This window comes from Dunckerocampus dactyliophorus, chromosome 1 (assembly GCF_027744805.1).
Source record: "Dunckerocampus dactyliophorus isolate RoL2022-P2 chromosome 1, RoL_Ddac_1.1, whole genome shotgun sequence".
Lineage (NCBI taxonomy): Eukaryota > Metazoa > Chordata > Actinopteri > Syngnathiformes > Syngnathidae > Dunckerocampus > Dunckerocampus dactyliophorus.
This window is the reverse complement of record NC_072819.1, coordinates 32,094,936-32,119,800: the sequence shown is the minus strand read 5'-3', so window position 1 is coordinate 32,119,800 and position 24,865 is coordinate 32,094,936. Positions and strand designations below refer to the sequence as shown.

Here is a 24,865-nt window from a genome sequence, read left to right as displayed (position 1 = left end):
CGCCTATCGCCCGAAGTTAGCTGGGATAGGCTCCAGCATATCCCTGCGACCCTAAAGAAGATGAGCGGCATAAGCGGATGGATGGATAACTGTTCCAGATGGAGAGCATCATAGAACAGCCTCTGCTTTCAACTGTTAAGCCCAAACTATGTCCATCGCTGTAAACAAATAAACCAAAAAACCTCAAAGGTGAGCAAGAAACTGTACAGTAGTGGTGATGTGTGTGAGACTGAATGCATGTTAAACCTCAGCAAATCAGTGCAGCAATGAAGATGTTCTTATAGTTCAATTGGGAGGTTCTGCTTTGCAATTGTAACATCGCATCATGTTGACACAAAAAAGCTACGCAAACCCAAAATGTCACATTTGCAGGTTGTGCCACAATCCTCAAATCAGCTGTAATTACTGAAATGCTTTCACTTGTGTGTTGTGCAATTCTTTCAGAGGGATGTTTTTTTAAATTCCATTAAGACCACGATTAAGTTGTTTTTATTGGCAGCAGCTTTTAAAGGAGAAGTCGGAAAATTCATTCAGTGAAACAGAAGCAATGTTCTGGTGGAGGCTCAGACTCAAGGCTACAAATGAAATAAAAGCAGGTGAAGTAATGTTTTGCATCGTATTTTGCACTTGTACTGTGCTTCCGGCATCATTAAAGTGGAAAAATAGGTCAATAGGTGCAGTATTCTCTCTCAGTTTTACCAGGCCCAATTTTCAATGGATATTATTGTGATATTTCTGATTGATGAAAGTATGTTAAATCTCAAATGTGTTTTTCTCACCTTTCAGTTACAATTTCCATTCCATTTTTTTTTACTTATATCTCATTGTCAGAGTGACAAGAGTAAGGTCATATAATATAATATGACATACAGTATAATTATGTACAGTACATGTACATATAATTATGTACATGAGCATAGAAGAAGTCCTTGTGCATATTTCCCTGAGGTGTGGCACAAGACACTCAGTTCACGAGATGATAAATAAGATTGGGTCTACAAGAACAAGCCGAGACGGAAAAAAAAGTAAAAAAATCAAAAAATATACTGCAATCTATTAAAATGTAACTCTTCTGTGTATGCAACCAGCCCCTGATCCACCCACCGAGACAAAGAGACTGTGTGACTGACAAACCCGCCAAGGTTCTGAAAGCAATTCAGAGTGAACCCTCTTCCCAAACGACGAGGAAAACAGATACACAGGCACATGGCAATATTATGCAAAATGATCAAGTTCATTTTCATTGATTGTGTGATTAATTAATTCATTTATTATTGTCCCAGGCCTTGTGCCCATGAGATATTTTTTTTCTGAGCAAGAAATCTTGTCACGTTTTAACATCCCAAGATCTTGTGACATCCCTATGGTGTATTTTATGATTGGGCACACTCAAAACATCAGCGCATAGTTCATTTTCAGAGAACATGCACTTTGATGAAAGTAAGGGGAATCATTTTATCAATAAACTTAACTTTATTAACAGTAAAAAGTTTCCAGAATAACGAGGGCGACGCATTTGTAACTGCAGGAACATCTTGGAAAGCAACAGGACTTTTTGAAGTAATGAGGCAGTTAAACAAGTTGAACTTTGAGGTAAAGTGTTTTGTCATGTTACATCACTCACAAAATATCATATAACATTAAAAGATCACACAAAGACACACAAATCCATGCCTCATTTTTCACTTCTTCACTTCACATTTTGAAAAATAGTTTCACAATTCAGGTAGAAGCAGAGTGGCGACAAGCACACATGCTGTATTCCATTCACGCACGTGTCTCTCTTTCTTTCACAAACCAAGTGCAGTTTCGTTTTGTAATTTTTTGTCAAACCATCTCAAGTACATTCTACAAAGAAAGGAAGTTCAACTATTAAAGCAGCAAACCCACAATAACAAATTGAGAATACTGAGTTTGGTCTCATACGTGTTCCCAAAATCAAGAATAACAGAAATGTCACTGTACTGTAGCAATAAGGTATTTGGGTGCTATAAAGAAGCAGGAGGTAACATATCTCGTGAGGAATATGCTGGATAAGATTTGGAATATAGCTGATTAAATACACCACGGCTGAAACAAGCAACATTAAATATTCACTATAACCCAACTGACTTGATTTCTAAACATTTGTCTTGATTCCAATTAAGTTCCCCTTAGTCTCAGCATCTCATAAGCTAAAATGATATCAAATTCAGTCAGTGCAGCAACTTGAGTGCGACAGCGAGTGCAACACCGTGGGAATCTGAGAAAGGCTGACTGTTACAAATTAAATGGCCGATCATTGTGAGTATACAGCAGTAGTTTCAGTGCAGCAGAACAATCACAACAAAGTAAAAGCCATCAAGTGCTTCGGCAAAGACATTTTCATATATAAAGCAGATAATCTACAGGTGCAATCCTGTAAAGGTAAAAGCAAACCTGGGCCAACATGGTCAGGGTTCTTCTTGTACACCTCATGGCTCATGGTCTGATCTGCACCAGTATTCTAAGGCTCACTTTAAAATCCATAATTCTATATCCGAGCCTTGCATTTAATGCAAGAGAAAAGCTACTCTACCTTCACGGTTTAGCTTCGTTTCACAGAATTCCCACTATGTACCTGGGTCAGGCTCCGTACACAGTTGCAAATATTCTTGTTTGTGATTTCACATACTGTAAACAAGACATAGTTAAGGCAGTCCTTTTCAGCTTTTCTCCTCTGACAAAAGCTCCCCCAAAACCTATAGGCACAACTCTCTCAGTGCATATGAAGCTTACCTGACACCATCTTGCACCACCAAAACAAATCTCATAGTGCAGGGTTTTCAAAGTATGGTACAGTGATCTTCCCTCCGAGAATATAATGCATTTGGGGTCTCCACTACTACCTGAAAAACTGATTTCCTGGAGCAAAGCCTGTGGCATTTTCTGCTCACACCAGACGGCTGTTTACTCTCTCACCATAAGAATTACAACAAATTCATTTTGCCTTTAAACATAACTGAAGTTACCTCAGCAGGTTTGAAAATGAATGGATTTTTACAAATTTTTCTCAAGCTGCTGTGCCTCCCTTGAAGTCTACTGTCGCCCCCCAGAGGAAGCCTGCCTCACACTTTGAAAACCATTAAAATAGTGCATCCTAAGCACTCCAAATGCAATTCTTAAAATGTAAACACGTTGCTTTCTTTACTACCTGTGCACACCAGTACTCCATAAAGCAACTTAAATCGTAGGAAAAGATGGCTAGTCAAGATTTGTCAGCACCTGTTCCCACTCTTTTTTTTTTCAGTATGGGGGGAATCCCCCCAAGAAGGCACTTTTGAAGCAAAATCACATTTTGCCAGATGATTTAATAAGAGAGTGCAATCAATCGTAGTATGTCATTTGCCGCCATGAACTTTTAAATGCTGCTCTCTGCTCTCGTGAAATAGATAACATCAGAAAAAAACCTCAAATTCTAACTTTTACACTGGGGATTCAAAATATGATCTGGTGCAGAACAAACATGAGCCCACAACGCTTTGAGGAAAACAGTCACGTCCACTCATCTCACTCTTACCCGCTCTGCTCAGGGCACCTGGTGCTCTCCTCTGCTGATGTGCGAGGAGAACTCATAGCGGTCCCGGCTGCGGTGGCCACAGATGTTGCACTCAAAGGGTTGGTGGAAGCCGTGACAGCCCATGTGAATAGTGAACATGACGTGATCCAGGAAGAGGATGTGGCAGTGGCGACAGTGGAAGGAGCGTAGGCGCTGGCCATCCCTGTCCAGCACCTGCACTGTTTCTCTGGATGGGAACGGTGAGCCGCCGCTCCTTTTCACAGGGATGGGAGGAGCAGGACACACCCTGTCCCACTCTGTGTCCATCTCTTTGGCCTGGCTGGGGCTGGAGGTGGGAAGGCTGTGGGGCAGTCCAAGGGTTTGGTCGGGGAGGTGCTGGTTGTTGGTGGAGGTACTTATTTGTGCTGCAGCCCTTGTGCTGTGCTCTTCAGCTGTGCTCTCTGTGTCTGTAGAGTCAGGACATCCGTTGGTTGAGGTGGTGTGGCCATGAACTGAGGGGTGACCTTCACACCCTTCACCTGCTTCTTGACCCGACAGGCCGAGAGGCACCATTGTGAGTCCGCTCGGGACTTCTTGAGGAGGAACATTGCTGTGGATGGCCCTCATAACTGTGCGTAGCTCAGACAAGAAGGCAGGGTGGAGCTGAGACAGCGCAGGGTTCTCCCCTTTCCTCCTGGAGTCTTGCAGTTGTTTCTCACCCAATCTAGTGCACTCAGCAGCTGGCTGAGGGGTCAAATGCTCTCCTTCCCTCTCTGAACCAGAGGACAAATCATAAGGTGCTTCGGGCAGGTCAAGATGGATGTGCTTTTCAGCTGGGAAAAAGACACCAGTGATCGTTACTGGACTGACATAATTCACACCTTGTCTTCAAAAATGACGATGCAATATTAATCAAGCATCTTCATAGTAGTTCAGATTGATAAACATACAGTATAGAGTTAGGTCCAGAAGTAGCACCTGGCAGCCAACCCACAATAAATCTCGGTTCCGTTTGAGGGTTCCTCCTTATAGTGATTTTTTTCTTACCTCCAACTCCAAAGTGCTTCCTCATGTGGGATTCAATTGGTTTCTTTTGTGTGTTGGGGTGTTGGACCTGCTTCATATGTAAAGGTATCTTGTGCTGTGAATCAGAGCTATAGAAGTAAAACTGACTTGTCTTAGGCTTTGTGGAAGCATGTTGTTTTACCTTGCTACCTACAACCCCAGAAAAAATTATGGAATCACCAGTCTCGGCGGATGTTCATTCAGTTTAATTTTGGGGGAAAAAAGCAAATCACAGACATGACACAAAACTTTTCAAATGGCAACTTTCTGGCTTTCAGAAACACTGAAAGAAATTAAGAAAAACAATGGTAGTCAGTGACAGGGAAAAAATTATGGAATCACTCAATTCTGAGGGAAAAAAATGATGGAATCATGAAAAACAAACAAACAAAAGAACATTTCAACACACCACTAGTACTTTGTTGCACCACCTCTGGCTTTTATAACAGCTTGCAGTCTCTGAGGCATGGACTTAAATGAGTGACAGACAGACAGACAATCTGGCCCCAACTTTCTCTGGTTGCTGTTGCGAGATCAGCTTTGCAGGTTGGGGCCTTCTCATGGACCATTTGCAGGTCATGACATTGACCTTATGTCCCAATCTCATCTCCCCAGTGCCTTTACCTGACATGCAGCCCCACATCATCAATGACTGTGGAAATCTGCATGTTTTCTTCAGGCGGTCGTCTTCATAAAACCCATTGGAACGCCACCAAACAAAAGTTCCAGCATCATCACCTTGCCTAGTGCAGATTCGCGATTCATCACTGAACATGACTTTCATCCAGTCATCCACAGTCCACCGTTGCTTTTCCTTAGCCCATTGTAACCTTGTTTTTTTCTGTTTAGGTGTTAATGATGGCTTTCATTTATCTTTTCTGTATATAAATCCCATTTCCTTTAGGCGGTTTCTTACAGTTTGGTCGCAGACGCTGACTCCAGGTTCCTTCCATTTGTTCCTCATTTGTTTTGCTGTGTATTTTCTGTTTTCAAGACTTTGCTTTAAGTTTTCTGTCTTGGCACTTTGATGTCTTCTGTGGTCTACCAGTATGCTTGCCTTTAACAACCTTCTCGTGTTGTTTGTACTTGGTCCAGATTTTAGACACAGCTGACTGTGAACAACCGACACCTTTTGCAACATTGCGTGATGATTTACCTTCTTTAACAAGTTTGATAATCCTCTCCTTTCTTTCAAGTGACATTTCTCGTGTTGGAGCCATGATTCATGTCAGTCCAATTGGTGCAACAGCTCTCCAAGGTGTGATCGCTCCTTTTTAACTGCAGACTAATGCACAGATCTAATCTGATGCAGGTTTAAGCTATGTGCATGAAAATGTGAAGGATGATTCCATAATTGTTTCCTCAGAATTGAGTGATTCCATAATGTTTTAACAAAATTCTACAAAATTTCTACAAAATTAAACAACTGAAATGAACATCCGCCGAGACTGGTGATTACATAATTTTTCCAGGGATTGTATTCTTAAAATCAGCATGGCACATAGGTGGCTGATTAGTGTCAGTTCTGTCATAGGAAGCCATTATCAAATAAACACATACAGTCTGTCACTTACAGACACGTGCTTGTCATTCCCCTACAGGTGTGTACCAAACTTGGTGGTGAAAACTTATAGAGGCGCATTGAATGGTGTGAAAAATGTCAAGTCAATCTGATTTATGGAGTTAAATTTTGGGGTTAGGGTTAGGGCCCCATCTTCTCGTATAGGGTTAGGGGTTAATTACATTAGGGTTAGGGTTGGAGTTATAATAATTTTAGGGATCTAGTATAATTGTCAGAAAAATAATAACACAGGCAATACAGTAGGAGTGCATGTTTCGTAAACAATTTCATCCTTTTTTGTGCAGTGGTTCAAGAGAATTAGCTTACATAAACAAATACATACATTCTTGTAAAAAATTAGAATACATGACTTTACACTGTCACAGAGCGGCAGTTGCTAAGTATTACAATTGCAACTAAAAGTACAACTGTTTCTACTGTTTTCTGTTTGTTTCTGAAAACATTTTTTTTGGAAGAAATGTGCACTTCCTGTGTGCACCTACGTCAAAACTTCGTAATGGAACCTTGTGTAAAGAAAGAAACTGCTGTAATGTAATTTAAAAAAAAGCCAAATAACTGTGTAATTAATAAATTACTGCACAGATAATACAAAAAAAAAACTTACCAAGAAATTTTTGTGGCGTCGACCTCTTTCGTTTGGTGATGCTAACGGCTAATCTCTCTACAAAGTGTGGTTTCTCATTGGATGGTTCGTGTGCAGGTTTGGTCATTTGGTCAATAGTTAGCGACTCGACACCTACAAAAAGACGAGAGGTTAAAGGCTAATTCAACATATTTGTATGAACAATCACGCACTGACTTTTTTCTTTGGTGTTTGAGTGTCGTGTTACCCTGTTGCACTGCCTGTGTGTTGATGGCTGCCTGCTGGTCCTGGCTCTTTAGAAAACTGTGGCAGCGTCCTCTGTGATCCTCCAATGTGCTCTGCTGTTTGTAGCTGCGACTACAGTAGCTGCACTTGAAAGGTTTTCCCCCTAATTGAGAAGACACTGCAATCCAAAGACAAAAATGGTACAGTAAATTTCGGTGTATAAGCCGCACCCACAAAATTTTGAGAAAACCCCAGATTTGTTCTTATATAAGTCGCACCGATATGTAAGTCGCACGTGTCCACGTCATAAAGTGGTGTCATAAAGTGCGTCCGTGAGGACCAGTCAGCTCTTTATTTGAGGACCCAATCATGAGCTATAAAAAAAACTCACGACAAGCTTGTCAAGCCATCGGAAATTGCGGGAGGTCATAGCTCAATGTAACAGTCTGACTCACTGTTCCATCTTACAAACAACATTAAACTCATCACACAGCAACTAACACTCACACCTTATACCTCGGAAATATAGAAAAATGTATCAATACGAGTTTTATATGAAAGAAACAAAACATTTTTAAGTGTTCCCATAATGCATTTCGTTTGCGAAAACCATTTCATTGGAGGAGCATAGAAAATGAAGCTGCAATGCTGCTTCTGTCCACCAGAGGAAGCCAGAGGAGCCGAAGCCCAAAGCAAAAAGAAAGAAGCTGACGTCATTGCAGCTCCCCAATGACTGCGTTGCTCAGACACACTGCCTTATGGGATAACCTTAAAATGTTGGATTTTTCCCCCCCATTTTATACTCATATTAGGACATGTTTGTATATTTGTATATACACCTTTTGAATATTAAGTTGCTGTGAGATGCATTTAGTGCGGTTAAGATGACACACCGTGAGTGAGACTGTTGCTATACTGGTATATATACTGACTTCCACTTTCAATGCATTGACAAGCTTGTTCTGAGTGCACTGATAGCTCGTGTTTGGCTCCTGCCAAAGACTTTCCTCACTGACTCGCGAGCGGCACAGGATTTGAACAATTTGTAGTACTTCTAAAGTAAAGGAGATGTCATAAGATTTGAATTTAGCCATAAATTAGCCACACCACTGTATAAGCCACAGGGGTCAAAGTTTAAGAAAAAAGTAGTGGCTAATACACCGGAATTTACGGTACTTTTTAAACTTAATCCCCAAAAAACTAAGGCAATTGAACATTGAGAATGGATCATAAAATAAAGTGTATGTTACTATATTCAGTTATGTAACTATGAACTATTTATGAAGAAGAAACCGTTGAAAGCATGACTAATAATGGCCTCAAATTCACAGGTCACAGTCACAGGTTGGAATTATTTCAATTACTGTTTTGTAATGAATTATTTTGATGTTATTTACTGTCGCTGTTATTTTTTTCTTATCGACTTATATATTATATATATATATTTCAAGACTGAATTTCCCCATTTACAAAACCGAACCCGCCATTTCAATGTTCTATTACGGTAAACAGTAAATGCTGTCAATTCGCAAAAGGAATTTTTTTTTTTAGAAAAAAACATTTCAGGGTACATGAACACCTGTTCAAGTGTTGACAATTTGAATGCAGGATTTCCTGTTTTCACAACCTGCTAAATGTCATATTTTGTCATGTGCTTTACAGTACATTTGGGTGAATAATAACTATTTCCTCTGAGCTTCACAGAGGGGCTTGGCATTTCTGATGAAATCTTATCTCGACCACCGACTCTTAGCACATACAGTGTACTGCATGTCATCACATTAACTGTAGAACAGCTGCATCAGTCCAGCTCTTTGGCATTTCTCAATAGCATTTATATATTGTATTACTATGGGTTCTAAAGTTGTCTTACCCTGGGTCTTATCCACATTTTCCCGTGGTCATTAAGTTGCAACACACTATTACTGAAGTCAAACCAAGCAATTTTGTTAAATATCCTATGTCACATGTACAAAGTCCATTTCAGAGCACATTAATAAGAAAATGAGGAGGAACAGGTTCATGTATAAAGTTTACAATTAAGTTAAATGTTAAAATCAAATTAAATATCAAAATTGCACTACGTAAGATTGGATTTAACTTATATTTGCACTGAGTATATAGCAGGAAGACGCCTATGAAAATATTCAGACATAAGATATATATTAAATCTTCTTTTTTCTTTATCTGTCCGCAACCCACCCAGAAATTGTCCGATACAATACGAGGGCTCCATAATCAAAAATAATATTTGAATAATTACATAACGGTATATTGTAATATACATTTGCATTTTATTGGTCTATTTTGACTTTGTCTCAGTTGCTCTATAAAAAAAGCCACTGATATAGATCTGCATTAAATATTTTCACTTCTTAGTCAAGCTAAAACGAGGTTACCAAAATATTAGGCAGCTCTCAGTATGATGCACTGTAATTCTAGTAGGGCTGTCAATTCATTAAAATATTAAAATATAATATTTATTTTTGTCCATTGTTAACTTGTAATTAATCACTATTAATCACAGATAAAAAAAAAAAAGTTTTCATCTATAATAAGTAGGGATGTAAATCTCCTTGTGGTAAATGATTCGATATGCAATTACAATCATGGAAAAAAATATTAGACCACCCCTTGTTTCTTCAGTTTCTCGTTCATTTTAATGCCTGGTACAACTAAAGGTACATTTGTTTGGACAAATATAACAAAATAGCTCATAAGAGTTAAATTTTTTGGCGGTACGATGCTATAGCTATTCATGTAAGAACTTAAGCGATGTTTGGTTATTATCAAGAAAACCATGGAAGTTGCTAGATATCAGCTCTTAAATTCAACTCTTATGAGCTATATTTGTTATCATCATTATATTTGTCCACACAAATGTACCTTTAGTTGTACAAGACATTAAAATGGATCAATAAACTGAAGAAACAAGGGTGGTCTAATCATTTTTTCCCATGACTGTGGATACACGGGTTAAGAAATGACTCAAAAACCTGATATTTTAAAAACAGAATGAGTCGATACATTTGATACAGTTTATAAACGATACGATTCAATTTGATACGATTAAACAGTTACATTTGTTGATGTAGGCATTAATCTGACATTATAAAATAAAGTGTGCCCATGAGTGCCATTCTTACAGTATTTTCAAATGTGTAAAAGAGCACATCATATCCCCAAGCATGCTGTAAGGCAGGGGTCCCCAACCACCGGGCCGCTGGAAAAGTACAGGCGCAGTGATGAAAAAACAAAACCTTAAAAAAATAATAAATAAAATAATTTGTCAATAACTACATCAAATTTTACGTAAACGAATATCAATTTTGGAAATATGGGCCATTATTTTATTCAAAAAATGATATACAGTTAGAAATCCCCCAGTTTTTGCACATTTAATGCTAGTGGCGACCTTGAGGGCACCATCCAACTTTCTCCCACACTGCACAGATAGACTACTATACTGTATTTTTCCCCTTTTTCTTTCACCTCATATTTGGTCCCAAATGCTGATACATACAATAGGGGAATGAATAAAGGTAAGATTTGATGATGTTCTTGAGTGCTAATGTGCATATTTGTGCATATTTGTGCTTATTTGAAAAACAAGCTCCAGGCTCATACTGGTGGATGTGAGTTTGCATTCATTTTGTGCGTTTAATTTGATGTTGTTCCTCTCGTAGTTTTTACAAATACATAATCAATAAGATAAATTACATTACTATAATGTACGTATGTTTTGCTGATGTGTTGAAAATCTTTCCCGGTGACTAGCTATGGCGCTGCTAATGCTATTTACATCCATTCTCATCTTCAGTCATGGTCACATTGACACAATCCCCCAAATAACTGACCTCGGTTATGCCTGCCGGTAAATAATAGCTCGTAACCCAAATATTAGCTCGCAGTTCAAAGCAAAAAAAAAGAGAGATGGCTCACATCTAAAAAACACTCGTTATTTGGCACTCGTATGCCAAAGTACCACTGTATAAATGACAATTACAAATACCGGCAGTTCTTCTCACTTCTCTCTGGCAGTCAACGTACTCCGTGACAACTCAACTCAAAGCAACAGCAGATACAAATACCTTTGGTCTTGTTGCCATCTGCCAGGGCTTTGAAGCAAAACGGTTCCGTTAATGCGTTAACTTTGACAGCTATAAATTCTATAAAGCTATAAATCTACACCACTGCAAACTACAAAAATAAACATAAATTAATATATCTTTGACCATGTCAATCAAAACAGCATTATGATATTTGACCATTTGTGATACAACAAAGATAGTATGAGTCATCATGACATTGTACGTGTAGCACTATTGTACTTTATTGTACCTGCATGTGTGCGTAGATGTCCAGCCAGGGCGTCCCTTCGCCGGCAAGCATAGCTGCAAATGGGGCATTTGAAAGGTTTCTCTCCAGAATGCAGCTTTATGTGGCGTAACAGGTTGCCCTTTTGGGTGAAGGAAGCCCCACACTGGTTACACTGAAAAGGTCTCTCACCTGACAACACATTGGGGTACATAAAAGTGATGCAGTGATTGTGCATATCTTATTTGCGGGGTTTACGGTTTTTGTTTGCTTGTGTCTCCTCACCCGTGTGGCTTCGCTTGTGCACCATCAGCACATTGGGTCCAATGCAAACGATCCCGCACACCTCACATTGGAGCTTTCCACTGGCAAGCCGAATGGGTCCAGGGGAAGCAGGATTTGAAGTGGTCATCTCACTGTAAAGATTACCTTGTCCGACCCCAGTGTGCCCTCCACTCTCTTCTTCTGTCAGCTCTGTTCTGCCATCCCCGCAGCTACTATGTCTGACAGCCCCTCTGTTGTCGGGCTGTGGTGATTCATCTTCACTGCACAGCTCCACCTTGATGGAGTGTGCTGTACAGGGGAAAATCCCACTTACCTACTTAAATTCATTCTTAGATAATACCAAAACAGTCAACAGAAGGTTGTAAACTGACCAGTGAAGGAGCAATGGGTGGACTCTTGACTGTTTGGGCAGTAAAAGTCCTGCTCCGTGGATGACTCTTTGCCATTGCCTGAAAGAGACAACCTCCATAAAAATCTGATGATAAGTGAACAATACGTTTTCTTTCTTACATACTGCATATTTACCTGATGCATAAGAGCATCCATTGCAGTCATCAGCATTCATTCTTTCACCAGATGCCTGCATCTATACAAGGTTAAAGACAGAAAGAGGAAGGACATCAGGAGTTAAAGGTGACAAATATCCTGTGTCATATCTATATTACATTAAATTACGTGGACATGGCTGCCATGACTTCAGGAAATAATAACCTTAAGCTCACAGTTGGAAATATTTTATAATGAGGTCCAGGGTTCACATGCAGTATTTAACATAGATTCATCTGCACTATGGCCTGCCAATGAATCTTGCTTCTCCACTGGAGGAGGAGTTAAAACTACAAGTACACAGCAGGAACATCCTACATAGTCATACATCACTTTAGCACAACTATAGACACACTTCTGTTAGAAAGTTCACTTTAACCATTGTTGGTTTTCCCCTTTAACAATGCGCCAAACTGAGCGGTGGGTGGTGCATTTGGTACCTGGGCGTTCAGTGGGGACTTAACCAACTTAATCCACGTCTTAATACCGCCACTACCATGTCACAATTACGGAACCATCAATAGAGTCGTCCCTCGCTACATTGTGGTTCGGGCATGGCTCCTTCATTCTCTTGCGGCTTTTCAAACATTAATGAATTAATAAATGATCACTTTTTTGTGATTGACTACAGCCTAGTATTAAGTAGGAAAATATGCATATTTAAGCAAGCTGTATGTATTTTTTGCCCTAATTAAGCATTTTCAAGCATAAATGTGGCTTAATGAACTAAAATACAAATACAGTACAGTATAAGCTATTAAGGCCATTAACTTGTGAATGTAGTACTTTACATTGGTCACTAGGTGTCAGTAATTGTTCGGTGAGACCACCACCAAAGCACCAGACTTGAGCGGTTTTTATTGCAGCTTTAAATGATCTCACAAGAGGCACAATAATAATAACATAATTATAATAATAATAATCATCATCATCATCATAATAGTAACACGAGTTACGGTTGTGCCATAGCCCACAATAATCTAAAAATCAACTCTGAACCCCTGATGCAACAAGCACCAGACAACTCCAAAACTTTACACTACAACATCATCTGGAGCAGTTCAGAATCTATATTTATCTAATAACATGACAAAAACATCAAAACTCACCAGAGTATGCTTCTTAGAGGCTGTAAACCAGGTGTGCCGTTTGTAAGCACTGGTCTGGAAGTGGTGAACAAAACCCTTTCCCGGGCTGAGACAAGCTCGCTAGATTCGGGGTTGGCCGACCTCTCCTTATAATCTCTAGCTTTTCTGAAAAGTCCGCCTTGAATACCGAATTGATTTTAAGAATGTCTGATTTCTCCTCCTTCATCCGTCATTGTGGGTGTTATTGTGTGAAAATCGCCACTGACTTGTCAGCTTGTTGAACAGTTTTGCTTTTACCAACCAATTAGAGGACGAAAAAAGGCTGACATTATTGTGTCTGACTGTGGGTCTGTGGATTACTTTCCGGTACCTATCAAGAGTACCTTTTGCTGTGTGGCCCTTGAAGAATATGCGTGCACAGGCTTCACTTGTAGACGTCGGACCATCATGCCACTTTCCTGTTATCTGTTTCTGACAATTTCAGCAGAAACATGCACAATAGCAACCTGCTGAAGGTCAGCAGGCTGTAATTAGTGCTCATTGTGACTTGTGTCATTGACTTTGGCATTACTTGAAGACTTGGCAAACAGAAAGCTACGACGTGAACGTCTGTTTTTCGTAATCCCAGCAACACTTCTCATGGTTCAGCAGGCATTATTAACTTGATTGGTCAAATATTGCCATTCCAGTTGTTTTTTTTATTAGATATGCTTCTGAGGTTTGTGAGTACGCAATGTTTTGGGAAGGAGCCCACACACAGTTTTATAAATGACGCCCCTGGTGTACTGGCTTGTTGTTATTGTTATTACTATAACTTGCCTTTCAAAATGAAACGTCTGTTCCTGGGCTCTGATTTGACAAAATAAGCTTCGCCCCAAAAATGAAACTTATAGTCCAGTGCGACTTACATATGTTTTTTCTTCCTCAATGTGCATTTTTGGCTGGTGCGACTTATGTTCTGGAGCGATTTGTAGTCGCAAAAATAGGGTATATCTTGTCTTCAAAACACTTTTTGTGTGTGGTTGTTTACTGAACATAAACACAGCCTTATGATGGTGATTCTATGACTGAGGTCTTCTATCTCGCCAGCTGATTTTGAGTAGCTCACGAAGGGTCAAAGAATATTTGCTTCAGCTCTTAATAGTGTTGAATTCAGACTTTTTGCCTTTACATAAGTACAAATGAGCACAAAATAGCATAAAGATGATGGCCACGCTGTTTCAGTGGACATCTGCTTGGTAAATAAAGTTGTGCACAATTTAAAATGTCACCAGTCATAAATAAAACACAAATCGTTGACAGCTGTAATGGTGACGGAAGTTGACAGACCCCTGCAACCTGGACACTGAATTTATTCTGTTTTAAATTAAGCAGGACAAATTTCTATTTAATAAAGATACTTATTTTTATTATTTTATTCTGGTCATATTGTTAACTTGACCTAAAAAATAATTATTGAACAGTTTATTTCCCATGTATTTGTATTACTCCAAAACATGCATCAAATAAAATTCAGGTTTGTGTCAAATAGTACAAAAATGGTTACACACACAAAAAAGCAAGCGTTTATTTTTTAACCATTAGCTATTTGCCAGGGGCCCTTGGAATTGTCTTACGGTGGCCCAGGCCAATCGTACTTATCATAAATAAATTGAAAAATGTAGAGTTAATCCATGTGGTTGGTATTGGCTAATCTCACTCGTGAATAATCGGTATCGGAATCGGCAGCATAAAACCCTGATCGGAACATCCCTAGGAGTAACACAACCAATGTCATGAGCAAAAAAACAGGGGAAAAAAGGGGACAAAAAAAAGTTCTGAGGGACCCCAGAGGGTTAGATTCAAAATAGACATCACTGTTATGGAGAACCAAGTTGAATTCAGATTGGTAACTATTTTCAATCAAACGTGTAAAATCACATATAACTTGTTCGAGACTATTACTTTTTAAAGATGGAAGCCTAGGCTCTCTGAGGTATCTTGTTATTGTGTTATAATATGAGATGATATACGGGAGATGTAACGCCGCACCTTGAGCTCCACATAGGACTGCGGTGACGAGAGGAGGGCAAAAGGGAGCATGAATGTGCTGCCTTGGCCGCTTGGAGAGCAACAGGCGCGGATGCAGACGCGCCAGTCACACCAGGGCACGGCTGACTGGGGGAAAAATACGCACTCTAGCGCCAACCGTTGACTGACGATCCTTTATCTCCGAGTGAGGGCGACTCTGTAGTTAATATTTGCAAATAAATACCTTCCCTCTTGACATATTTGCTCACTTGTTTGAGCCACTCGATACACCCAAACACCGCGTCTGGAGGGTGACAACGGCTACGAGTCATGTCATCGTTGCATGCAGCTGTCATCCACCATTGAGCACATTAATCAGTAGTCGTTGCCATGCAATGTTCAATGTTTCTTGCGCGCCGTTGCTATGGCAGCCGACCACACGACAAATGGCATTCACCCGCGTTCAACTCCCGCGAAAAACCCCCACGCCGCATACTTGCAAATAATATTCGATAGAGGTTATTATAGTGTTAGCAAGCGCCGAGCTAAGTCCGCAAACAGCCTCCTTACCTGGCCACCGCTCGTTGTTTCTCTCTTTTTTAAGTGTCTGGGTAGCTGTTTGTTTTCCCAAGCGACGGAAGCATCTCTCGGATTTTCTTTCTTTCTCTTTTTTTTTTTTTTTTTTTTTTTTTACCTGGGAACCCTAAACAACTTCCGGGCCCGTGCGGGGATGCAGACCGAATAATTGTACGACACAGCTCTTGATTAACAGATTGTCGACTGCATCGATTCAAGGTGATATGTCAATGCAAATCGGTCATGGTCAAGAACAACACGCATAGTGAGTCTGCTTATTTTACTGCTTATTGTTTATGCTTTATGTTACATCTTTTTATTAGTACAACTACATTATGACATGATACATTTAACATTATATTTGAAAATTCTGAAAATGAAAAATCCAAAACTTTGCAATCGTAACATTAAATAGCAAAAAACACACATTAAACCATGATGTTCTCACTGGTGTGGTAGTGTAGTTCGAGGACACGAATATAACGCCACAAGAGGGCAGCAAACTGCTGTTTTTCTGCAAAAGAGAGCACCCACTCTGCCAATAAGACAATAGTAATGTCTGAGAGTACAAGGATGTCAGGTGATATCTAATATTCATGTCCCCTGTACATACTGTACATATCTTTTTACATTGAAAATGACAGTGCGGTACATTTACACATCCCTGAGCCAACTATGTGGTCCTTTTAGGATGGAATAAGCATGACTATCTGAAGAGGCGCGGCCTGTGGCGCCTTAGAAGAACATCATATGCCTGGTGGATTTTCACAAACATTGCCTCAGCATCCTTACTCGGGTTGTGGTCCGGGTGCCACACTTTAGCCAGCTCCCTATAGCCACGAGTTATCTCTTCAAGAGAGGCTTCTGATCCCAAGGATAACAACTGTAATAGAAATATGACAATTACATTTGAAGAAAAGTTTTGTTTTAAAGTGTCTGTCTGTCTGTCTATGTATCGACCTGCAGAATATTAAGCATTTATCGGGCAAATAACCCACTTAAAGGAAAACTGCAGTTTGTTTTTTTATACTTTGCCCATCATCCACAATCCTTATGTGAAACATGAGCACACGTCTTTCCTTTTTATTTGTGTTCTAAAGAGAGAAAAACAGTTAGCATGAGGGAGCTAACAATGCACATAATGGGACACACCTATTTCGACTATAAAACCCTCTAAAAAACTACCAACGACGTTTTATTGTTTTATACTATACATGCTGTGACCATGCACAACTTCCAGAGAGCCCATAAATAGGAACTACCGCAACTTCCGTCAACAGCAGCAGCGTGTCAAGCGCATGTCTGTTTGCAACTACTAATCATGGCAGACTTCATGAGATCCGCCGCCGACTACTTTTGGACAAATGAGGATCCAGAACCTTATCTTTTTTAGCCTGAACATACGGCGGCTGAGCTACAGGTTTTAGAAGCTGAGTGGGCAAGAAAAGAAATTGAAGCTTCGGAGCAGACGGGGGGCAACAGAGTCAGAACTGGCATGACTTGGTGGTTTAAATTTGGAGCTTGCCAGGCCATGACGACAAAAATCGTTTCTGCTGCACTGAGTGGCATACAGTGTTACCCTCAATGGAAGACTTTGTGTCTGGTGAGGAGGACATTGCTCCAACGGATTGCACCACAACGAACAAAGAATTGTTAGTGCTAACAAACCCTGCACAGGTACAAACTTTCTTCCGCATACCCAAAATCAACTGGAAATGACACCGCAGGCCATCTGGCCAGACGGAAAACTGTCTATCGAGTAGGTCACCACGATATTGATTCTGATACATGGAGCACATAGTGCTTGATATCACAGCTACACAGCCCATCAAGCCGTGTACAAACAAAACATGGAATTTGGGCTGATACTTTACAGATAATTTGGTTGTCTATTCGTAGTTGTTCATATGTTTCTTCTTGTTTCCCAGTCAGTACAGATTGGTGTCCTATCACATTGTTTGTAAAGCGCTGCATCACCGCATCACAAAATAGTTCTTCATGTTCGCTGTAGCAATGCAATAATAATGTCGCTGTAGCTTAGTTTATATACAGATCAGTTATGTAAATAGAACATTGTGGCATTTTTTGGAGGTTTTTTTTGGGCTTTGTAGCCGAAATACGTGTGTCCCGTTATGTACTCTACATTGTTATCTCCCAGATACTACCTGTTTTTCAGTCTTTAGAACGCACAGAAAAGTGAAAGACATGTGGTCATGCTTCACATAAGGATTGTGCATGATGGGCAAAATTTTTTTTTAAGTGCAGTTTTCCTTTAAGGGCGTGTTCAGAGTTGACTCTATCGACCTCACTATCGACAGTAAAACCTGAAATTTGTCCCACCTAGCCAGAAAAGAAAATAATTAGAATAGGTAATTATTTAGTCTATGAAATACATCCATCCATCTATATCACTTGTCCTCATTCAGTTCACGGGTGAGCTGGAGTCTATCCCAGCTGAATTGAGGTGAGAGCTGGTGTACACTCTGGACTGGTCACCAGTCAATCACAGGGCACATATAGACAGACAATTATTCACACCTACGGACAATTTAGAGTCTACAATTTGCCTGACAAGCATGTTTTTGAGATGTGGGCAGAAGTCGGAGTGCCTGGAGAAAGTCCATGCAAGCACAGGGAGAACATGCAAAGTTCACACCCATACTCACTTCCATTGTTTTACTCCTAGTCAATTCTCATAGTCAATTAATACATATATAATATATATAACACAACTATATTTAATAGAAAATAACTAAATTCAGTGGAATCTCTAAAGTTAAACACAATTCATGTATGTTGGTATGTTGCCTGCTGTTAGACACCAATATGACATTGAATTCCAGCAGGACCTATAAAACACCTTTAGTGGGAATGTCGCTCTGTTTCTGCCGCATTCTGTTTCCGCTTTCCCTTACGTGACTGTTATTTATCTTCAAAGGGTGAGTAGTTTTACTTCAATAAAGATCAATAAGATCAAGATCAATAAAGTACACTAGGTCTCCAACTTACGAACACCTGACTAGCAAACATTCGCGGATACGAACACAAGCTGACTGGTCTATATTTTATTTTATTTTGCCTTGTAGTCGCTCAATCAGTATTTATACTGCTACTGTACATGCTTGACCAGTAGAGGGCACTGTGACACTGCTAATGGGACCAACAGAGGCAGCGTTAGAGGCTGGGCAGATAAAGCTAAATGGAAAGCTAAATTATAAACCCGGACAGAGTGTGTGATTAAAGTTTATGAAGAGTTAATAGGCCTGCTTAATTCTACACCACCCACAGAACACTACCTCTTTTAGAAGAGTCTAACAATGATGACGATTTGTCCTTTTTTTCAATATCTCCTCCTCCAACTCCACCACAACGACGTATGCTCGGCCACTCCTCTTCAAAGGTAAATAACATTTATCATTACGTATTATTATATCACTTTTATTATTGTTTTTTTTCATTAATTATCCTCGTTTAATATTACTACTGCATCCAAACTCATATTTACATACATACACATATACTGTATATGTACAGTATACACGTACATGTAGTACCTATGTCATTGGTAATATTACCTTTTCCCCTACTTAAGAACAATTCGACATAAGAACGGTTGTCTGGAACCAATTGTGTTCGTAAATTGGGGACCTAGTGTATATAGCTATCTTTATTTTAGTTTTATTATTCAGTGGTTGACTTGTCTTTATACTTTTATTACAGTCAGGGGTGTTTTTTTTGTTTTTTTTACATTTTTACAAAAGTTGAGTATGCAATTTAGGCCACTTTTTCCTGATTTTGAAATCTGTTACAGTTGCCCCCATCTTCACCCGGTTCTTCTATCATTCACTGGAGCTGTGTGAAGTGCCCTCCTGCTTCAAACGTTCCACCATCATCCCAGTTCCCAAGAAACCCTCCATCTCAGGATTTAATGACTACAGACTTGTGGCCCTGACATCTGTGGTCATGAAATCCTTTGAGCGACCGGTGTTGAGCCACCTGAAGAACAACACAGGCCCTCTGATGGCCCTCCTGCAGTTTGCCTACAGGGCAAACAGGTCGATGGATGATACAGTCAACGTGAGACTGCACTACATCCTGCATCACCTCTACTCCCCAGGGACCTATGCAAGGATCCTGTTTGTGGACTCGGCTCGGCGTTCAGCGCCATCATTCCTAAGATCCTCCACCAGAAGCTCTCCCAGTTCACTGTGCCAGCGTCCACCTGTCAGTTGACCACCAGCTTCCTGACTGACCCAAGCCAGCAGGTGAGGCTGGGGGGCATCACATCCAGCACTCAGATCACCATCACTGGCACTCCCCAAGAGAGTGTTCTCTCCCCACTGCTCCAAGGAACCTTAGTGCAGACCCCTCACACCCTGGACACAAACTGTTCAAATTCCTTCCCTCAGGTAGGCGCGATACAGCTCTGTACACCAAAACTTCCAGGAACAGATACAGTTTCTTCCCCTAGGCCGTCACTCTGATCACTTCAAAACGTCAGTGTTGACCCTCCCAAAAAAATCACTGGAATGTAAATCCTGATTTTTTAAAAATGCACATACTGTCTTTTGTTACAAATGCAGATAAAGTCCCGGTTTATTCATCACACACCCACTTACTTGAATTGCACTGCCATTATATTATTATCCCTTTTGCACATCTCAGTCTTACTTTTTAATTATTTATTTATTTTTAAGTGTCTGTGTATATGTACAGTGAGAGTTAATTTAACCCAAGTCAAATTCCTTGTTTTTTGTAAGAATACTTGGCCAATAAAGCTGATTTTGATTCTGATTATCTGTCAGTTTAAGATGCTAGTTACTGGTTCCCGTTTCATATAATATAGCCCAGGGGTCACCAGCGTGGTGCCCGCCGGCACCCGACGACCCGAAGAGGTGCCTGCGAGCCTACTTTTCATTCAGGTTTTTGGTTAATAATGTGAGAACACTGGAAAGAAAGGCATTCTCAAATACAAAATGTGAGTTGTGGACACCAGCACATTGCTAATGTTCTGGTAAAATAAACCTATTTGATTTGTTTGGGTTGAAATATGCTATGAAAATAAATTTAAAAAATTTCAAAATGTTTTTTATTTAAAAATTTACACTTAATTTTATTTTATTTTATTTTATTTTATTTTATTTTATTTTATTTTATTTTATTTTATTCATGATCGATAAAACCTGATTGGAGCATCCCTAATAAAAACTGTTTTCCTCTCGCCTTCTCCTCTTCCCCACTCCACTGGGGTAACTCCACTTCATTATTCTACAAACCACGCCAACAAGTTTGTTTTGCTCCCTTCCTCCCAAATCCATCTGCACATGTGCAGTAACATGGAATATTCTATTGCATGAGAAGGAAGGGTGCTCTATATGTGCCCCTGTGATTGGCTGGTGATCATTTCGGTGTGTACCCCGCCTCTCGCCCAAAGTCAGCTGGGATAGGCTCCAGCATACCCTAGTGGGGACAAGTGGAATAGAAAATGAATGAATGAGAATCGAGGGGAGCAGGTTAAACAATAATGATAGATTACGGATTGCCGAATTGCCGAATGCCTGATACAACTAAAGGTACATTTGTTTGGACAAATATAACAATGACAACAAAAATAGCTCGTAACAGTTACATTTTTTTGGCAGTACAGTGCTATAGCTATCCATGTAAGAACTTAAGTGATTTTGGTTATTATCAAGAAAACCATGGAAGTTGCTAGATATCAGCTCTTAAATTACACTCTTATGAGCTATATTTGTTATCATCATTATATTTGTCCACACAAATGTACCTTTAGTTGTACCAGGCATTAAAATGGATCAATAAACTGAAGAAACAAGGGTGGTCTAATCATTTTTTCCATGACTGTAGTTTTAAGCATGTGAATTAATATTAAAAATTTAAATAAAAAAAAAAATGAATAATCAGTTTTTATGAGACATTTGGGGGCCCCTGGAAATCTCGAGGGTAAGTCTGCTCCAATTACAGTTAGGAATGCATGATGTTGGATGTTCCACTATGTCATGATAAAAAAGCAAAATCATCACCATCATAATATATAATTATTATACACAGTACATACAGCCCTTCCCAAAGCAATGCCATTACTCACCTCCAGGGCCTCTTTTTCCCGCTCAGTGTAGTCTTTAAGCAGTATTTCTAGCATCTTCTTCCAGGCCTCGTCATAGTACCCCCCTCCAGTAAAGACGCACATGATGCGATATGGCATTAAGAAAATGTACTCCACCACACTTCTAAGCCAAGGAAGAAACCAGAAAATATCCAGCAGTGCTGCCACACAGTCCGACAGGTAGTACAATGTGGCTGTGGTATTACTGAAAACACAATACGCTAATGGTGCAGAGAAGGCCAGCCAAGCAAGACCCAACCTGTAAAGCCTTGGACCTAAAAAGAAGAAGATGATGCTGCTATGAATAAAACTGGACAAATCTGGCATACCTCTGACAACAGAGTAATTTTTGTCATATATCTCACCAAGTTCCTGTGTTCCTGCCTGGGGCCGCTTGTACCTGCGATGTTGTGCAGCAGTGACACTGGCTGCCAGGCTAATAGGAAGGGGGGATAAAGTGCTGCCATAGAATATCGGGGAGGTTATCAGAGTAGCTATGAGTGTTTGTGAGAGATCAGAGGTCTGTTGGCCAACAGTGGACACCAGATGCACCCCTGCACCCACACATAGAGGGAGAACAATCAAGTAGAAGAAACTGAGGGAGCTCAGTCCAATCAGAGCCACTGTGCCGAAATAGATCCCAACACACACCTGGCCAGCGAATCTAACTGGACTTACTGGTGGAGGGACCATGGTAGAAGGTCTTCTCTCATTTTCTGCATCTTGATTGGCTTCATCAACATACGCAGGAATACGTATAATCTCTCGGAACCAACCGATGCCAAACCCTCCCAGCGTTAGCATCCATAACAGAGCATGGCTGTCTCTTCTTAAATATAAATGGTGAAGGCCAAAAAGCCCACCTCCTGCCCAGAGGGCATAGGCTACCATAACACTTTTTACCATCTTGTGACCATTGTGGATCACACTTACAGGTGAGAATTACACATTCTCAGTGAGCACCTGTGGGGAGGAAACAAACAAAAAAAATCATAACATTTTTCAAATTCCACTGTTTCATAGACTGCAGAAAAATAAATTATGAAAATGTACAAATACATTTAGAATTGCTGTATATACATGCTTGTGTCATTCACTTAATCTTTTAGTTAACCAGTTTATTACAAGCACAAGAAATACAAAAGTCAGTATTCCACAAAGGTCCCAATTAACAGCATGTTTTAACACATACCGCATCCTGATGACATCAGAGTACTATTTATCTGGCGTTAACTAAGCCAAAAGCTAGATCAGTTGTTTGTTTATTGTACTTGCCAAGATAGTTTTATTTCTTACTTACAGAGCCCAAATATGTAGGTCCTTTAGATGATCAATCCTTTTCCGTTCTTTCTACAAGTGAAGGTATTGCATGTTGTTGCAAGAATTTGGACTTTGGATCATGACAATAAAACAGGTCAGGGCTCAGCACGTGATGCACATCAACATTTACGGCCCTTGATCATTCTCGCTGATAATATCAGAAAATGTTGGAAACTTCAGAGATCTCTGTTTTACTGCATATAAATTACATATAGGAATGCTATATTTCTAATGTGCACATTTATTTTCCCACCATAATGTGTAAAGCTGCATCACGTTCATATAGCCATTACACATTTGAAATTAAATTATTGCAAATTTTGCTAGTTCTTACTATATACCAGCTAACGGAGTGAAGCTGAAATATAAAGTGGCAAATGATGTAGCCGTACTGTATAGACACATTTTGGAGTAATGGACAAATTTCCCCCCACATAAAACATGTACAATAGGTTATTGGCACAAAAATACCTTATTGACCTTAATATAAAACAGTATTTTTTTCCCTGGAAAGAAATCTGGAAAAAAGGGTCATCTGATATGCACGGCCTAGACATTTATTTGGTACCAAGCGAAAGCTTTTCTTCAGGCCATTCATACAGACCAATGAACTGATGCGATGCAGCCCACTCAAAAAAAAAAAAAAGATTCTCAAAGGTTATGCAAGTTAACAAACAACAGAGAAGGAATTATGATGCTAACTTTAAGATAATGCTGATAAATGAAGCAAATCATTCCAACAACAAACACATTTAACACCTGCCAAGCAGCTAAGAAACCTGATTTTACCGAGTGTAATGTACAGAGATGGCAGGCCCAGAAAGACGTACTTAAAAATGCACACAATCACAAACGTTTTACTGTGGTCCACAAACTGGTCACGGAATTGACAGGAGGCTATATTGCTATATGTGACTGAAAAACGTAATGAAGGAAGGTCCATTACCAGAGATGATACAGGAGAAGGCTTAGGAAATAGAAAATCATTATTACTGAAACTGGACTGGACTAGACTGGACTGGACTGGACTGGACTAGACTGGACTGGACTGGACTAGACTGGAGCTGCACTGGAACAGACGGATGTTCTGAGTCAGACAGAGGCCTACTTCACTGGTGCTTCACTTCATTGCACTGCTGTTTTATTGTTACCTACTTGTTATTTCACTGACCGAGGGAGCTTCAAAGAGCCATTATGACTCTTAAATTTTATTGATTTATTTTTTAAACTTTTTTTAAAACTTTTTTTTTCTTTAAAAATATTTTTTGCAAAACCCAGTCATGAAAAAGAGGAGTCGTCTTATATTTGGGTCATTGTGGTAATAAAGTAATTGAAATACTGCACTGTAGTGTGAAAGTTACGATATCTTCTATGCCAACAATGTGGGCATGCCCCATTTGGCAAACAAAACTTTCAGTAAATTCTTCATATGGAGCAGCACTAGAATAGATAGATTTTCTGAGCCTGACATATCACACTGGTGCCTCACCTCTAGGCCTGTCACGAAAATGGTCTCAAAAAAATGTTGTCAATAATATCGATTATCGACAATAATTTGTAGGACAATTATCGTCCAGCAAAATTTGTTATCGTGACAGACCTACTCACTTCATTGTACTGCTGT

General features: G+C 39.8%; 2 protein-coding genes across 4 annotated transcripts; both read right to left on the bottom strand.

Moving 5' to 3' along the window:
• Positions 1-1,381: 1,381 nt before the first annotated feature.
• ikzf4 (IKAROS family zinc finger 4) lies at positions 1,382-15,927 on the bottom strand. Of its 2 annotated transcripts, none has more exons than XM_054785426.1 (8): positions 15,789-15,927; positions 12,100-12,160; positions 11,946-12,023; positions 11,575-11,862; positions 11,314-11,481; positions 6,995-7,150; positions 6,769-6,900; positions 1,382-4,350 (listed from the first exon to the last, which is right to left on the bottom strand). In XM_054785426.1, exons 2-8 carry the CDS (start codon positions 12,158-12,160, stop codon positions 3,548-3,550), a joined length of 1,686 nt encoding a protein of 561 aa, XP_054641401.1. In that variant the 5' UTR covers positions 15,789-15,927; the 3' UTR covers positions 1,382-3,547. The 2 variants fall into 2 exon arrangements, with proteins under 2 accessions (XP_054641401.1, XP_054641410.1); XM_054785435.1 differs by lacking the exon at positions 15,789-15,927 and adding an exon at positions 13,230-13,255.
• Positions 15,928-16,120: 193 nt separating this feature from the next.
• On the bottom strand, positions 16,121-23,327 carry dnajc22 (DnaJ (Hsp40) homolog, subfamily C, member 22). Of its 2 annotated transcripts, none has more exons than XM_054785465.1 (4): positions 23,222-23,327; positions 22,287-22,884; positions 21,904-22,196; positions 16,121-16,677 (listed from the first exon to the last, which is right to left on the bottom strand). In XM_054785465.1, exons 2-4 carry the CDS (start codon positions 22,825-22,827, stop codon positions 16,501-16,503), a joined length of 1,011 nt encoding a protein of 336 aa, XP_054641440.1. In that variant the 5' UTR covers positions 22,828-22,884; positions 23,222-23,327; the 3' UTR covers positions 16,121-16,500. The 2 variants fall into 2 exon arrangements, with proteins under 2 accessions (XP_054641440.1, XP_054641449.1); XM_054785474.1 differs by lacking the exon at positions 16,121-16,677 and adding an exon at positions 16,686-21,254.
• Positions 23,328-24,865: the final 1,538 nt, after the last annotated feature.